Source organism: Oratosquilla oratoria, chromosome 5 (assembly GCF_046742065.1).
Source record: "Oratosquilla oratoria isolate Oo_2021 chromosome 5, ASM4674206v1, whole genome shotgun sequence".
In the NCBI taxonomy this organism is placed as follows: Eukaryota; Metazoa; Arthropoda; class Malacostraca; order Stomatopoda; family Squillidae; genus Oratosquilla; species Oratosquilla oratoria.
The window spans coordinates 58423231-58440014 of NC_134781.1; the positions used below are offsets into that span (position 1 = coordinate 58423231).

Below are 16784 nucleotides of genomic sequence, written 5' to 3' on the forward strand. Positions count from 1 at the left end.
ATTTCACATCTATCTTGTACCTATCCAGAACCCATTCATTGTCATCTTAGTGACTCGTGGATGAAGATTCAGTTGCAGTTCCTTTTTACAGAGCTCAGGTTAATAATAGTAATGCAGTGAGAAAGCACTGCCTCAGCAGGGCCCAACTACCAAAAATGGTTTACCCTCAATGCTTCATTTATGACAGAAAAAAAACAAAGTAACATGTCTTAGGTCATGTAATTGATTGTGACAGATATAGCAATTTTTTATAGAGAAATTTCCAGATTTTGTGAAAGATCAATCATATGATTGAGATATGCACATCACAATGTAAAAAGAACGATACTTATGTTTTGTCATGAGATATTGCCATATTAACAACTTAAATACTGGGTAATCATGTATCGCTGTTAACTAGCAGAGATATTAGTGCCGGTATAATTGCAGAAATAAATCCATTGACAAAAATTATTTTCATATACTATAGTATAGCTGGGAGATAAGATATGAACCACCATTATCATTGCATCATTATCAACACTGTTTTTAGATACTGTCAATTATAATTACCAACCAGGCTACACTCCAATAGCTAATTGCACATGACTTGGCAACGGAAGCTACTCATGCTGTGACACCAAGAAATTGTATACCATATGATTTTGCCAAATTGTAATAGGACTAAAAAATATATTGTAAAAACCACTTGAAACCCAGTGTAGCTAATTGAAATTTATGGATGACAAACAACATATATTTGCAGAAGCATTCCCGATATCAATATTTTCTGCTGTTTATTATTGCAATCAAAACTTTTAAGTAGGTGATGCAAATATCTAGCAATTGGCATGGTTATCCCCATTGTTAAGTACCATCTGACTTCATGTATCCCTTAAACCATATATAATTTCAATCAGTCCATTGCCCCAGGCCTCTTGCAGAAGATTGCTTGCAGGTAACTGGCTAAAGCCACTCAAGGAATTTACTGTTTTTGGTTAGGGATTGTTAGATATGACACACTGTAGAATGAGGTGCTCAGTCTTCTGTGTGGTGGTTACATCTATGGCAGTTTGATTCTGCAGCCAGGCCTATTCTGTGTTGATACTTATTTTATGCTGGTGGTAGGTTGTTTGAGTAGTAAGCTGCTGTCTTTTATTTTCCAGGAGGTAGTGCTTGTGTGTATAATGAAATGGATGAGTGGTGTTTAGGTTTCTAGCATAGCATTGTGTATAATTTTTATATATTCATTGTGGAGCCTTTTAATGTGTGTGTGCAAGTGTCTTATTACGGTGGTTTTGTTGTAAACTTGTACATATACACTATCCACAATTTATTTGAAATGTTCTCAAGAGCATAAATTTTTTGTAATTAAAAAACTTAAGATTAATATATCACCATCACTTTGTAAACAAAATGTTTGCTGCTAACATGAGAACAAAATGTTTGCTGCTAACATGAGAATATGCATCACTGTAAACAAAATTTTTGCTGCTAACATCAGAATATGTGTCACTGTTGCCCCACCAACACAATGATATTTCCATTCCTTTTCCTGTTTTTCAAATATGTACCTCATGCTATACCTCCATTCTATGTATTTTATTTTTTGTACTTGTATTTCAACAAATTGAGAGACTGTATTGTGTCACCAAGTCCTTGTAGTAATCATGACTCTTTAATATTTCAGGAGATGTAGGGGGCAGTGGTGGATATGGAGGAGGGGGGCGGCAGAATCTGCTGTATGGCAAGCTGTGCTCGGAGGAACAACTTCAGCAGTTAGGCATGCAGATGGAGTACCCCCCTCCTCGTACTATGACAGCTGTTGCGCCAGAAGAGGGTTTGTCATCATCCCTTTCCACATCAAGTGCAGCTCATGGTAATTGAAACTATTTTCTGTAAGATAGGAAATTAAGATAATGCTGATAATAGTTTGATATGAATTAAACAGTCTAGTCAACAAGACATGATGTATAATTGAGTGTGCATGTGTATATTTAAGAAGTTATATATGTGTGTATGTGTATATATATATATATATATATATATATATATATATATATATATATATATATACACAGTATGTATAGGAAATTAAGATAATACTGATAATAGTTTAATATGAATTAAACAAAGTCAACAAGAACATGCGTAATTGTGTGTGCATGTGTATATGTAAGATGGTATATATATTATATATACACAGTATGTATACAAGTATTTGTTTATTTACACTATATTTGTTCTTTTGGGCATCACTGTATATATATATATATATATATATATATATATATATATATATATATAGAGAGAGAGAGAGAGAGAGGCTCTCCCTTAATTTATTTGAGGAAGTGTAAACATTGATCTGATTAATATGATAAAAAAATTTGCAGTGAATTTATATCAGACTTACTAAGGATTGTAATGATGGGTTCCTGATGTCATGATCATATAGTGGGTTGACTCAGAAATTTATTTTGAGGGAGTGAAGAAAGACTCATGAAAAAAGTATGAAAGGCAGAGCTGGATGGGGTGGACTTGAGTAGTGGACTGAAAATGAGAGGATTGGATGTGGTGAGGAGGGGGAAGGCAAAGCCTTGGATAAGGATGGAATGTCTTTTGAACAGAGAATGGCAAGAGAAAGAGATGGGTCTGGGTGGAGAGTGGTTGTAAATGGATAATTAATTGATGTGGCCCAAAGGAGTTTCTCCATGTCTTCTCTGATTATGCATGGTTGGAAGAGGCAGGGGGGATCACCACATGGTTGTGGCGAATGTAGGCTACAGAAAGAAGGGAGGAGGGTCAGTGATTCCTCCTTTATTGGTTAGGTGAGAACTATTGTTACAAGCAGCCCGAGGCTGTATTTATACTATGTGAGAAAGCCACCTGTGGTGCATAATAAGCTGAATTGTGCTGGGTTAGATCAGACCAGCTATTCAGTGTCAGGTCACACCCTCAGTGTGCGTGCTACATGGTCAACGTGATTCACTGTCAGATTGTGCATCGTGATTTGTGCCATGTGGTCTGTACAGTACTCCCTCTCTTAAAGTTACTTTGGCTTAGTGGGGTGTCCCTTACATGAGAATTGGATGGGTGGAGTGTTACTGGCATTGAGGTGGGCTGGTTTCAGGCAGTTGATGACCCATTCTGGCATTCCAGCAATAGAGACATGACAGTGAGCAAATGGGTATAGGGCTGTCTAGCTTTGATGGCTGTGGTGTGGTTGCAAGGCATCACTTTAGGCCAGTTTCAGGTGGTCGACAGAAACCCATTCTGGCTTACCAGATGTATGCACAATGAGGGGCTGGCCAAGGACCATCTCCACTTGAGACATATTGAGATCATCCTTGATGGCTTAGTGAGTGGTGGGCTTAGTCCTGTCTAGTCAATGGCAGCAACCATGGTTGGCTATTGTCCAGTTTGCAGGGGTGTTAAGGTGGGTGCTGTTACACAGACCAAGTGACTGTTGGCGACATCGACCACTAACTTGTATGACATAGTCATCAGTGCAGATACAGGCTTGTCTTTTAAGGCATGGATTTTTGTGCCTATGCCATAATGCGCCTAAATTTATAATGAGCACTAAAAATTGCACACCTATGAAAAATCATATTTCAAATTTCACGCACCTCAATGACAATGTTTACCACAGAATGAAGGCTGAGCATTGTGGTATATTCATCGAGTAAACCTACCTTGTTCCAGGGTTTTACTGCCTGGGCTCTTGTAAGATAGGACAGTAGGAGGAAGGCCCTGGAAACAAGGTTGCAAGTAAACTAATTCTCATAAAATGGCAACGGCCTCTGGAATGAGTGGGTTAGTGCTTCCACCAATAGAGAGTACATAATGAGTATTAACTAAAACATGGTAATGTTTAAGGGTAAATACTAAATAACAAAGACAAGACAATTGCATAAAAAGACAAACAATTTAATATCTCTCACTTATTATTGAGACAGGTAGGTCTCCTGTAATTAGTATTCACATGTTAAAGAAAAATGACATCTCTGTTTAGTGTGATGTGATTCAATTCCAACAGTATGAAAAAAGTGCTCGCCCAGCAGTCACAGAAAATTTAGGTGAGTATTTTTTTACTCCCCTGCATTTTTTTGAGGATAAGGACTGCAGATATCCTGGCTTCTTACTGCATCAGTGTGAGCATCAGCAAGGTGATCTGCCTTCTGTGAAACCTTGATGATCATGTCTTTGGATTTGCCAAAGACAGATCAAATAGGCATTGGAAGGTGCTGGAGCCACTTCTGTTAGAGCTTGATGCTCCTGCTGGTTCACTTAGCCATGGGTGGTAGTCGGGCGATGTACAGCATCTCGAGACATGCTACATTTGGTTAATATCCCCCAGTAGTTGTTGGAAGAGTTGGAGTAGTGGAGGGGATGGTAGCAAGAGATGGGTCCATTAGGTTATTCTTTGGTCACCACCATGGTAAGTGTCAACTGCAGAAAAAAGGGAGGAGAGTTAATGAGTCCTTGTTCTTTATTGGTTAGGTCAGAACTAATTTTACAAGTGACCCAAGGCCATATTTATACTGTGTGGGTAAGCTACTTGTGATGCATCGTTAAGTTTAATTGCATTGGGTTAGGTCAGACCAGCTATTCAGGTTCAGTTCATGCCCCCCAGTGTGTGCACCACATGGTCAGTACGATTTGGTGTGAGGTTGCATGTCTTGGTGTGTGCCTTGTACACATTGTGAAGCGGTTTGGGTGCCCCTTCAAATATTACCCTGATATGAACATTTCAAAGGGACAATGGTCTCCAGACTCATGATCACTATCATCAATAGACATCTCCCTGACCAAATCAGGTCATCAGAGAGTAAGAATATATTCTTTCCATGTTCCTTTCAAAGTTTTCCTTCCCACTCTGTACTACTGAAGAGGAATTCAGTTAGTAGTCAAAATATATAGATTCCCTGTTTACAGTCTTTTCCAATTATTATTACTTGTGATATACATATATATATATATATATATATATATATATATATATATATATATGGTGTACAAGAAGCTTAGAGAGGAGTGGGAGGGAGTGAAAGATAGAGTAGAACTAGGAATGGAGGAGGACTGGGGATGCTTCAAGGAGGGAGTCACAAGGTGTACCAAGAAAGTATGTGGAACAAGGAGGACGGGAGAAAATAAGTTTGTAGAAGAGAAGAAGGGAGCTTTCACAGATTGGTTACAAAATAGGACGAGAGAATCATATGACAGGTAAAAAGAAAAGAGAAGAGAAGTAAAACATAAGATAAAGGAGGCAAAGAAGAGAGCAGATGTGAAGTGGGGTAAGAGTATTACAGAAAATTTTGAAAGTAATAAAAAAATGTTTTGGAAGGAAATTAAGAAAGGAAGAGGAGGCGAATCAAGTAGAGAATAAAAGGTAAAAGGTGCAGATGGAGAGATGATAATGGAAGAGAAGGCAGTGAGAGTAATGTAGGCAGAGTATTTTAGGGAGTTGCTAAATGTGAAGGAGGAACAGGAGGGAATGGTAATAGTTACAGTGGGAAGCACAAATAAAATGAATGTGATGAATGAGGAAAATTGAGGAGAAATGAGGAAAGATGAGACGAAGGGAGTTGGATGATGAGAACAGATAAGGCACCTGGGTTGGATGGGTGTCACACAGAATGTATGAAAAAAGGAGGTACAGTGATGGTGGACTGGCTGTTAAAGTTATTTAATGTTTGTTTAATAGAGGGAACTGGAGGAGTGCCTGTATAGTACCACTTTAAAAGAAATAGGGGACAAGTGTGAGTATAGTAGTTTCAGAGGTATCGGTTGTTAAGTGTAGTTGGGAAGGCTTATGGGAGGGTTTTAATTCAGAGGATTATGAGAGGAACAGAGGGAGTAATTGGTGAGGAACAGTGTGGGTTTAGGACAGGTAGGGGTTGCATAGATCAGATTTTTGTAGTAAGGTAGATATGTGAGAAAGCTTTAGGAAAAGGTAAGGATGTTTTTTGGGCTTTTATGGATTTGGAAAAGGCTTATGACAGGGTAGACAGGAAGGCACTGTGGGAGGTATTGCAGATATATGGGATAGGAGGAAAGCTTTTAAGAGCAGTCAAGAGTTTTTACAAGAGTAGTAGAGCTTGTGTTAGAATCAGAAATGGAGAGAGTGAGTGGTTTGAGGTAAAGATGGGACTTCATCAGGGATGTGTTATGTCACCTTGGCTGTTCAATTTATACATGGATGGGGTGGTGCGAGAGGTAAATGCAATGGGATTGGAGATGGTTAAAGAATATGGAGAAAAGTGAGAGATAAGCCAGTTGTTTGCTGACAACGCTGCGCTTGTAGCAGGATCAGAGGAGGGATTGAAGAAGTTAGTGACAGAGTTTGGGAGGGTGTGCAAAAGAAGGAAGTTGAAGATCAATTTGGGTAAAAGTAAGATGGTGAAATGTACAAGGGAAGAAAGTGGCAGCAAACTGGAAGTGAGTATTAAGGGAGAGAGATTGGAAGAAGTAGATAGTTTTAAATACTTGGGTGCAAATGTGGCAGGAAAGGAGTGGAGGTGGAGGTAGAATGTAGATTGAGAGAAGCAAGTAAATGCCTTGGGAATGGATGCTAAGAGGAGATTGTATGAAGGAGTGATTGTGCCAACAGTACTGTATGGGGCAGAAACGTGGAACATAAGAGAGGAAGAGAAAAGGAACTTGAATGTGTTTGAGATCAGGTGTCTGAGAAGTTTGATAGGGGTTACTAGCTGGACAGAGGGAGAAACGAGGAGGTGAGAAGGAGAACATGGATGGAAAGGGAGTTAGGAGATAGGGTTGATGAAAGAATATTGAGATGGGTTGGACACATGGAAAGAATGAGAGAAGAAAGATTAATAAAAGAGGTATGGAAGGCAGAAGTGGAAGGAGTGAACATGAGTGGGTAATCAAGGATGAGATGGATGGATGTGGTAAAAGGGGCATTGAGAAAGGGGAATGTCTATGGAGGAAGGACAGGAGAAGAAAGAAGATAGGGGTGAATGGAGAATGGTTGTGTATGGATGATGCTGTAATGCATAAGGAGTTGGTGAGGGAGTATGTATAAAAACTCCCCATCTTCTCCATTTCTGCATGAGTGGATGGAGAAGGGGGGGTTGCTGATTTAATGAAGTGGCCTTGCTGTGGATGTATTTACCTAGTTGAATTTTACGGGAAATGGAGCTATGCTCGTGGTGTCCCGTCTCCATATCTTGTTTTATCTAGACTGTTTTTAAATTTGTGTATTATTTTTGCACACACCACATTCTCATCTAATCCATTCCAAATGTCTATTATCCTGTGGGGAAAGCTGTTCTTTTTCAGGTCTCTTCTATAATTGTCTTTCTTGATTTTCTTTCCATGTCCTCCTGTGTCTCTACTATCCCATTTTATTAGATCCTCTCTATCAATAATTTCCATGCCTTTCATGATTCTATAAATGATTGTCAAGTCTCCTCTCTCTCTTCTTTGCTCCAATGTCTATAGCTCATGTTTTTCCAGCCTCTCTTCATATGATAGTTCTGAGAGCGTTGGTGCCAATTTCGTAATTGTTCTTTGTATTCTTTCAAGATTTGTTATACATTTTTTTTGTACTTGGTGACCACATCGTCGCTGCATACTCCAATTTTGGTTTTATTAAAGTGACTAGTATTTTCTCCACCATTTCTTTGTCCAGGTATGTAAATGCCATTTTGATTGATCTTATTGAATTATAAGTTTCTCCAATTTTTTTTTTTATATGTTTCTCAGGGGACATATTATTCATAATAATGACTCCTAGGTCCTTCTCTTTTTCCACTTTTTTAATTTCTTCCTCTCCCAATGGATATGATCCCACTATTCTTTTTTTGCTTCTTCCAAATTCCATTATACTACACCTGTTAATGTTGAATTCCATCTCCCACTTCCTACTCCATTCCCATACTTTATTGAGATCACTCTGCAGCGACTCACAATATTCTTAGGTGTTCACTTTTTCAAAATTTTTGCATCGTCTGTGAAGAAGCTCATATAACTTCCATTTCCTTCATCCATATCATTAACATATATAGCAAACATTATTGGGGCCAGAACTGTTCCTTGTGGAACTCCACGAATCACCTCATCCCAATTGGAATGTTTGTCTCTTATCACCACTCTCATTTTTCTTTCATGCAAGAAGTCTTACATCCACTTCAGCAGTTTGCCCTGTATTCCTCCTACAGTTTCTAATTTCTATAGCAATTTCTTATGTGGCACCTTATCAAAAGCTTTTTTCAGGTCTAGAAAGGCACAAATCAGCCCATTCATCTCTTCCCTGTATTATATCTATTAGTCTTGAATAGAAACACATCAAGTTTATGATATATGATCTTCCTTGTCTAAATCCAAACTGCCTCAGATTTAGTACATTGTTTCTTTCCAAATGCTTTACCCATCTAATTTTGATAATTCTTTCACAAATTTTTGCTACCATACTTGTAAGAGAGACTGGTCTATAGTTTGTAGGGTCTTCTTTGTTTACCCCCTTATAAATTGGTATATTTGCTCTCTTCCAATCTTTTGGAACTTTTCCTTCCATTAGTGAACTGCTTATTAGACTACATATTTTGTCTGTTAGTTCATCCCTGCATCCTCTCAAAATCCAGTTTGCCATTTCATCTGGACCATGCGATTTTCTGATGTCGAGATTACTCAAGTGATTCATTATTTCTTTCCTTGTTACTTGTATCTCTTTCATAGGGGGACTTTCCCCTCCCTCTCGACATATGTAAGTTGTATGTTCTCCCTTGTAAACACTGATTTAAAATGCTTGTTCATAATTTCTGTCATTTCAATTTCCTCTGTGTATTCTATTCCTCCTTGTCATAGTTTCACTAATTCTTGTTTGTTTTTCAGTTTGCTATTTACAAATCTATAAAATAGTGGTTGATCTTTACATTTTCCTATGACATCCTTTTTGTATTTTCTCTTTTCTCCGCACACTTGTACATATTCTTTTCTATAACCAGTATATATTTTCCTTTTTTTTTTTTTTTTTTTTTTTTTTTTTTTTTTTTGTCTTGCCTCCATTTTATCCAAACTTTATCCCTTTTATCTTTTAACTCTCTACTTCTTTTGTTGTACCAACATTTTACATATCCTTTTTCTTGTTTTTGTCTTGGAACATACTTTTCCACTCCTTCCATATAAATTTTTGTCAAAATTTTCTATTTCTCTTCTATTGTTGTTTCCTCTTTGTATATCCTCTCCCAGTCTGCTTTTTTATTTTATTTTTTTCTCATTTTTTCCATTTTTTTTTTCCATACATCATTCTTCCCTTTCTATATTGTTCGTTTTTTTCCCATATATTTTTCTTCATGTAGTTCCAGTTCTACTAATATGTGGTCACTTTTACTTAGTGGTATCCTATATTTAATCTTGTCCACTATTTCAGGTTCTGGTGTGATTATTAGTCTTGATGGTTCTTCCTCATTTCTATACCTAGTATTCTCTTGTATCCATTGTGTCATTGTATGTTCTATAATCATATCAAGTACATTTCCCCATAAGTTGTCTCCACCCTTCACTGTCATCTCTTCCCAGCAGAATTCTTTACAATTAAAGTTACCCATTATAACTATTCTTCCTCCATCTTCTGTTATCTTATTTAGTGTTATCCTTGTGTCTTCTAACATATTTTTGTGTTCTCTCTCTTCCCACGAAGCCATTTTAGGAGGCACATAATTTACCACAAACTTCCTGCTCTTCTTCTCCCTGTCCTCTATTTCCATCATAATCATTTCCATTCTATTCTTAACATATATAACATTCCTCACATTCATATCCTTCTTAGTCAGGAACATAACTGCACCACCTTGTTTTACTTCTCTGTTTCTAATCCAATTATTATATACACCATGTCGTACACTGTTGGGTTGTAATGGACCTTTCAATTTTGTTTTCACAATGCCCATTATGTCAGGTTCCTTTTCCATCAGGTAATCATATAGTTCATCCAAGCCTGTTATTAATCCATCTATATTTGTGAAGGACACTTTTAATTTTCTGTTACCTCCATCCTGTTTTCTGTTTCCCTTCTGTTTTTCTCTCCTATGAACCATTTCCTCGCTTTCATATCCACTACTCTCCAGTTGAATTTCTCTCTGATGTTCTTTTCTCTTTTTTTTTTTTTTCCCTTAGCTTCGATTCTTTTTTGTTTTGTCTGCCTCCTTTTCCTCTTTATTCATCTCTCTTTTTATCCATACCTGTTTGTACTGATCACTTCCTGCTAGTTTTCCTGTTTTTGATAAGACATTCTCTGCTGTCATTTGTGACCTGAATTTAACCTTAATTTCTCTGGTCTTATCTATACTGTACTTCCCCAGTCTATATATTTCTTCAATTTCTTTCACTATTTCCTGTTCACCTTCTTGAAATATTTTTAGTACCTTGTTCACTCATTCTCATCTCTTACTCTTGTCCTATTTGGATTATGTTTCTCTTCCTTTCCTAATATAGTTATAAATTTATTTTTATCTGCTAAGACTCCTACTATATTCTCCTTCTCTCTCATCACTTTAATAACTGTGTCCTTAGTGCATTTCTTCATCTGGTGTTTCATTATATCTCTAAATTCAGTTTTGCCATTCCCCTGAACCTTTTTACAACCACTTATCTTTTTTGCTATGGACTTCTTGTACTCTTTATTCTTCCTCTTTAATTCCTCATTCTCATCCTCTACTTTTAACTGTCTTTAAATTTTTCTATTTAATTAGGTTTTGGTTCTCCTTCCAATTTATCAACTTTCTGTGTAATTAGTGCAAGTTGGCTAAACCTAACTTCCTATGATTCGTTCATTTTTGTTAGTTTTTCCTCTAGACTTGCTAATTGGGGGAGGTTGTCATCTCCTCCCTCATTAAATCCATAGAAATAATTATCTCCATTTTCTATTGTGCTGTTCTTATCTATATTTCTGATTTTAATGCCTTTACTGATATGTTCGACTTCACCTGTGTCATCTGCACATATCTTGATTACATTCCTTCTGACGTCTGGTGCCCGTTTGCCCCCTTCCTCATTTTTCTTCCATTTTCCTTAGTAATCCATCCCCTTCTCCTTTTTCTTCACCTTCCCACTACACCACGAACTTTCCCCTTCCCTACTAATACAACACAGGCACTCCCTCAACGTTGAAATCCACGAAAATTGCGGGGTTTTTTTTTAGGGGTTCCAATCTTTGCCATCAATCCAATGATCATGTGTGTGGTTAGGTGGGTGGGCATATTTACCTAGTATCTCATGGGAAGGGGAGCTATGCTCATGGTGTCCCGCTTTTATATCTTGCAGTGTCTAGTTTGCTTTTAAATTTGTGTATAGTTTTTGCACACACTATTGTTTAATCCAGTTGGTTCCAGATATCCATCACTAGATTTTTTTAGGTGTCTTCTATAACTCCTTTTTTTATTTATTTTTTTATTTTAATTATTATTTTTTTTTTTCAATGTCCCCTTGTATTTCTCTTATCCCAATTTAGTAAGTTTTCTCTATGTATGCATATGTATGGTTTATATGAAATATATCTTTAATTTGTTACTTAATGTATTGATGGAAATTGCAGGTCCATCAGGCCTTAGCAGTATCAGCAGTGGGTCGTCCAAAGTACCCCCTCTGCCCCCAGCGCACCGCTCCCCTATGGAGAGACGGTATCGTGACCCAGCCCAGGGGCCTCTCAGGAAGCTTTCCGTGGACCTCATAAAGACCTACAAACACATCAATGAGGTTTGGATACCTTGCATGCTAAGTTTGATAGTATATAATTTTTTTTTTTTTTTTTTTTTCCAGATTTAGGGAATAAATATCATTGTTGATATAATTCGACCTACCTAATGTGCTTTGTGAAGTACATGTGACCTCAAATACTAAAAATTCTTCACTTACCTTACAGACTCATGTCCAACCCTCCACCATATTCACTCTTTCATTTCTTTACAATTTTTATCCACTTTTACTCTGAAAACCCTCCTTTCACACACCTTTCCAAACTTGGTCACCATTTTATATATATATATATATATAAAGTAAAACACAAGGAGGCAAAGAGGAGAGCAGATGTGAAATGGGGTAAGAGTATGACAATATTTTGAAAGTAATAAAAAGATGTCTTGGAAAGAAATTAAGAGAGGAAGAGGAGGTGAATCAAGTAGAGAAGAAAAGGTAAAAGGTGCAGATAGATGATAATGGAAGAGAAGGCAGTAAGGGGAAGATGGGTAGAGTATTTTAAGGAGTTGCTAAATGTGAAGGAGGATAGGGAGGGAAAGATAGTTGCAGTGGGAAGTGCTAAGAAAATGACCATGATGAGTGAGGAAAATGGAGGAGAAATAAGGAAGGATGAAGTGAAGGCACTTGTTAAGATGATGAGAGCAGGTAAGGCACCTGGTCTAGATGGATGCCATGCAGAATGTCTAAAAAAGGAGGTACAGTGATGGTGGACTGGCTGGTGAGGTTATTTAATGTTTGCTGGAGAGAGGGTAGAGTGCCAGAGGACTGGAGGAATGCCTGTATAGTTTCACTCTACTAGGGAAAAGAGGACAAGTGTGAATGTAGTAGTTTCAGATGGATTAGCTTGTTAAGTGTAGTTGGGAAGGCTTATGGGAGGATCTTGATTGAGAGGATTATGAGAGGAACAGAGGGTGTAATTGGTGAGGAACAGTGTGGATTTAGGACAGGTAGAGGTTGCGTAGATCAGATTTTTGTGGTAAGACATATGTGAGTAAGGTATAGGAAAAGGTAAGGATGTTTTTTTGGCTTTTAGGGATCTGGAAAAGGCTTAGGACAGGGTAGAGAGGAAGGCATTGTGGGAGGTTTTGCAGATATATGGAATATGAGGAAAGCTTTTGGGAGCTGTCAAGAGTTTTTATGAGAGTAGTAGAGCATGTGTGAGGATTAGAAATGGAGAGAGTGAGTGGTTTGAGGTAAAGGTGGGACTTCGTTGGGGATGTGTTATGTCGCCCTGGCTGTTCAACTTATACATGGATGGGATGGTGCGAGAGGTAAATGCAAGGGTGGTGGGTCAGGGATTGGAGATGGTTAAAGAAAATGGAGAAAAGTGGGAGGTGAGCCAGTTGTTGTTTGCTGACGACACTGCGCTTGTAGCAGAATCAGAGGAGGGATTGATGAAGTTGGTGATAACTGTGGGTAAAAGTAAGATGAGATATACAAGGGGTGAAAGTGGCAGCAGACTGGAAGTGAGCATTCAGGGAGAGCGACTGGAAGAAGTGAATAGTTTTAGATACTTGGGTTCGAATGTGGCAGGAAAGGAGTGGGGGTGGAGGTAGAATGTAGATTGAGAGAAGCAAGTAAATGCCTTTGTGGATTAAAAAGTGTAATGAGAAATAGATATTTGGGAATGGATATAAAAGACTTATATGAAGGAGTGATTATCTCGACAGCACTGCATGGGGCAGAAACATGGAACATAAGAGAGGAAGAGAGAAGGAGTTTGAATGTGTTTGAGATGAGGTGTCTGAGAAGTATGATAGGGGTTACTAGGCCAGAAAGAGTGAGAAATGAGGAGGTGAGGAGGAGAACGGAGGTGGAAAGGGAGCTGGGAGATAGGGTTGATGAAAGAGTATTAGGATGGTTTGGACACTTGGAAAGAATGAGGTGTGGAAGGAGGGAACAGGAGGGGTAACCTAGGATGAGATGGATGGATAGGGTAAAAGGGGCTTTGAGGAAGAGAGGAATGTCTTTTGAGGAAGGACAGGGGTGAATGGAGAATGGTTGTATATGGATAATGCTGTGATCCATGAGGTGGAATGGGTGGAGGGAGAGGGAGTATGTGTGAGAAAAATTTGACATTGACCAAAGGGATTTCTCCCCGTCTTCTCCTTTTCTGCATGAGGGGATGGAGAAAGGGGGTCGCCGATTTGATGAAGCGGCCTCGGTGTGGATGTGCTGTGTCTTGTGACGCTGCTTCTGACCCAGGGCAGTGGACAAGATGCAGGGATGACCCATCATCCAGAAGGTGCCAATATAAGAGGGAGGAAAGGGGGTGGAGTGTGATAGGGATGAAATGGGTAGGAGTGGTTTTTATGCCTTTGTTTTTTGGCTACCTCCCTTGTAAGGGTGAAAAAAGACTTTGGTATATGTATGTATGTATATATATATATGCTCCACTCATGGAGCACATTAATAACTTTAAATAAACTTTGAAGTGCATTATCTTTTCCTAAAACCAGATTGGCCACTTGGATTTCTTCTCCACTATTGTCTCAACATATTGCACAATGTATCACCAATATTGATATCCAAATCTTTTCTAATTTGGTCTCGACTAGATGTAATATGTGTAAACAGAAATGTAGGAGTGCAATTGTAAATAACACACAAGAAACCTATCATATATATATGTATCAAAGGCTTTTTCCCCCTTACAAGGGAGGTAGCCAAAAAACAAAGGCATGAAAACCATTCCTACCCATTCCATCCCTAATACCCTCCACGCCCCTCCATCCTCTACCCTCCCTCTTATCTTGGCACTTCCCTGCATCTTGTCCACTGCCGTGGGTCAGAAGCAGTGTCACAAGACAAACCACATCCACAGCAAGGCTGCTTCATTAAATCAACAACCCTCCCCCCTCTTTGTGGCCCCGTGCAGAAAAGGAGAAAGACTGGGAGAAATCCCTTCGGGCTGTGTCACATTTTTCTCACACATACTACCTCACCCCCCATCCCCCACTCATTCCACCTCTGCATCACAACATCATCCATATACCACCATTCTCCATCCACCCATATCTTCTGTCCTCTCCCGTCCTTCCTCAACAGACATTCCCCTCTTCCCCATAGCCCCCTTCACCCCATCCATCCATCTCATCCTAGGTTGCTCCCTCATGTTCACTCCTTCCACATCAGCCTTCCATACCTCTTTTACTAGTCTTTTTTCACTCATTCTTTCCATGTGTCCAAACCATCCCAATACTTTTTCATCCACCCTATCTCCCAATTCCCTTACCACCCCTGTTCTCCTCCTCACCTCCTCATTTTTCAATCTATCCAGCCTAGTAACCCCTATCATACTTCTCAAACACCTCATCTCAAACATATTCAAACTCCATTTCTCTTCCCCATACAGTGCTGTTGGCACAAGAAATGGCAAAAATTATGAACAAGCATTTCAAATTGGTATTCACAATTGAGAACTCACCTAACTGTGAGCGAATAGAGAGAGAGAAATCCCCACCAATGAAAGAAATAACTAACACAGAAGGAAATCAACAACCGGATGGAATTACAAATTTGATACAGAAAGAATGCGTAGAGGAGTTAGTGGATAAATATACAATATAATCAAATGCTCACTCAAAGAAGGAAAGGTACCATAAGACTGAAAAAATGCAAATATTGTACCAATACATAAAGGAGGAAACAAGGAAAATCCAACTAACTACAGACCCGTCTCCCTAACAAGCACAGTAGCAAAAATATGTGAAAAAGTGATCAAAAGTAGATGAGTTAAACATCTGGAAGAAAAAACTATACTGAATCCAAATCAATTTGGATTTAGACAAGGAAGATCATGTACAACAAACCTGATCTGCTTCTATTTGGATGGATGGGCAAACTGTGCCTATCTAGACCTACAAAAAGCATTTAATAAGGTACCACACAAGAAATTAATAAGAAAAATAGAATCAGTAGGTGGCATCAGAGGTAAATTATTGGAATGGATGAAAGACTTCCTGACTGGGAGAAAAATGAGAGTAGTAATTAGAGACAAATATTCAAAATGGGAAGAAATGATAAGTGGTGTTCCGCAGGGTTCGGTGCTGGCTCCAATCATGTTTGCATATATATAAATGACATGGATGAAGGAGTGGAGTGTTATATGGATTTCTTTGCAGATGATGCAAAAATACTAAAAAAGTAAGAACAGGGGAGGATTTTGAATCATTACAATCGGACCTGGACAAAATCTGGAAATGGACTCAAAAATGGGAAGTGAACTTCAATATCAGGAAATGTAGTATAATGGAGTTTGGAAAAAGTAAAAACAGAATATCAAGAAATTATAAAATTGAAGAAGAAATAAAAAAAGTGAACTAGGAAAGAGACCTTGGAGTAATAATTGGCAAAGACATGACACTGGACAAATATATAAACAAAATAGTTGGAGGAACCTTCAACCTATGAAGGTCAATGAAAGTGGCATTTGACTATTTGGATGAAGAAATTATAAAAAAAAATATTAGTCACAATAATAAGACCTAAACTGGAATACGCAGCGACACTATGGACACCTAGTACTAAAAAGAATATAAAGAAATCAGAAAGAATACGGAGAGCAATGACAAAGTTGGCACCAGCTCTCTCCAAATAAACATATGAACAAAGATTATCCAAATTGGAACTACCAACACTGGAGCAAAGTAGAGAAAGAGGTGATCTACTGACTATCTATAGAATCATGAAAGGAATGGAAATCCTTAATAGGAAGGATTTACTAAAAGGTGACAATGGAAAATCAAGAGGAAATGAAAAGAAACTCAAAAAGGATAACAATAGAAGAGATGTGAAAAAAGAAAATGGCTTCCCACAAAGAGTGCTGGATATCTGGAATAATCTAGATAAAGAAACAGTGTATGCAAACAATTCAAGATTAAAAAAAAAAAAAACTTGATGCTGAAAGATACAAAGACAGGTCACCACGAGCATAGCTCCCTTCCCGTATAATACAACTTGGTAAATACAATCTCCTATTTGCATCCATTCCCAAATATCTTGTTTCTCATTACACTTTTTAATCCACCAAAGCATTTACTCGCTTCTCTCAATCTACATTCTACCTCCACCTCCACCCCTCC

At 38.2% G+C, this 16784-nt stretch overlaps 1 protein-coding gene across 4 annotated transcripts in view; it reads left to right on the forward strand.

Moving 5' to 3' along the window:
- Window positions 1-16784, forward strand: part of LOC143025507 (dual specificity tyrosine-phosphorylation-regulated kinase 1B-like) — a 103501-nt gene that overhangs the window by 43503 nt on the left and 43214 nt on the right. For all 4 annotated transcript variants that reach the window (XM_076185278.1, XM_076185277.1, XM_076185279.1 and 1 more), the window contains 2 exons: window positions 1670-1858; window positions 11540-11700. In XM_076185278.1, the coding sequence (XP_076041393.1) occupies window positions 1670-1858; window positions 11540-11700 (350 nt within the window). The remainder of the gene's footprint in view (window positions 1-1669; window positions 1859-11539; window positions 11701-16784) is intronic.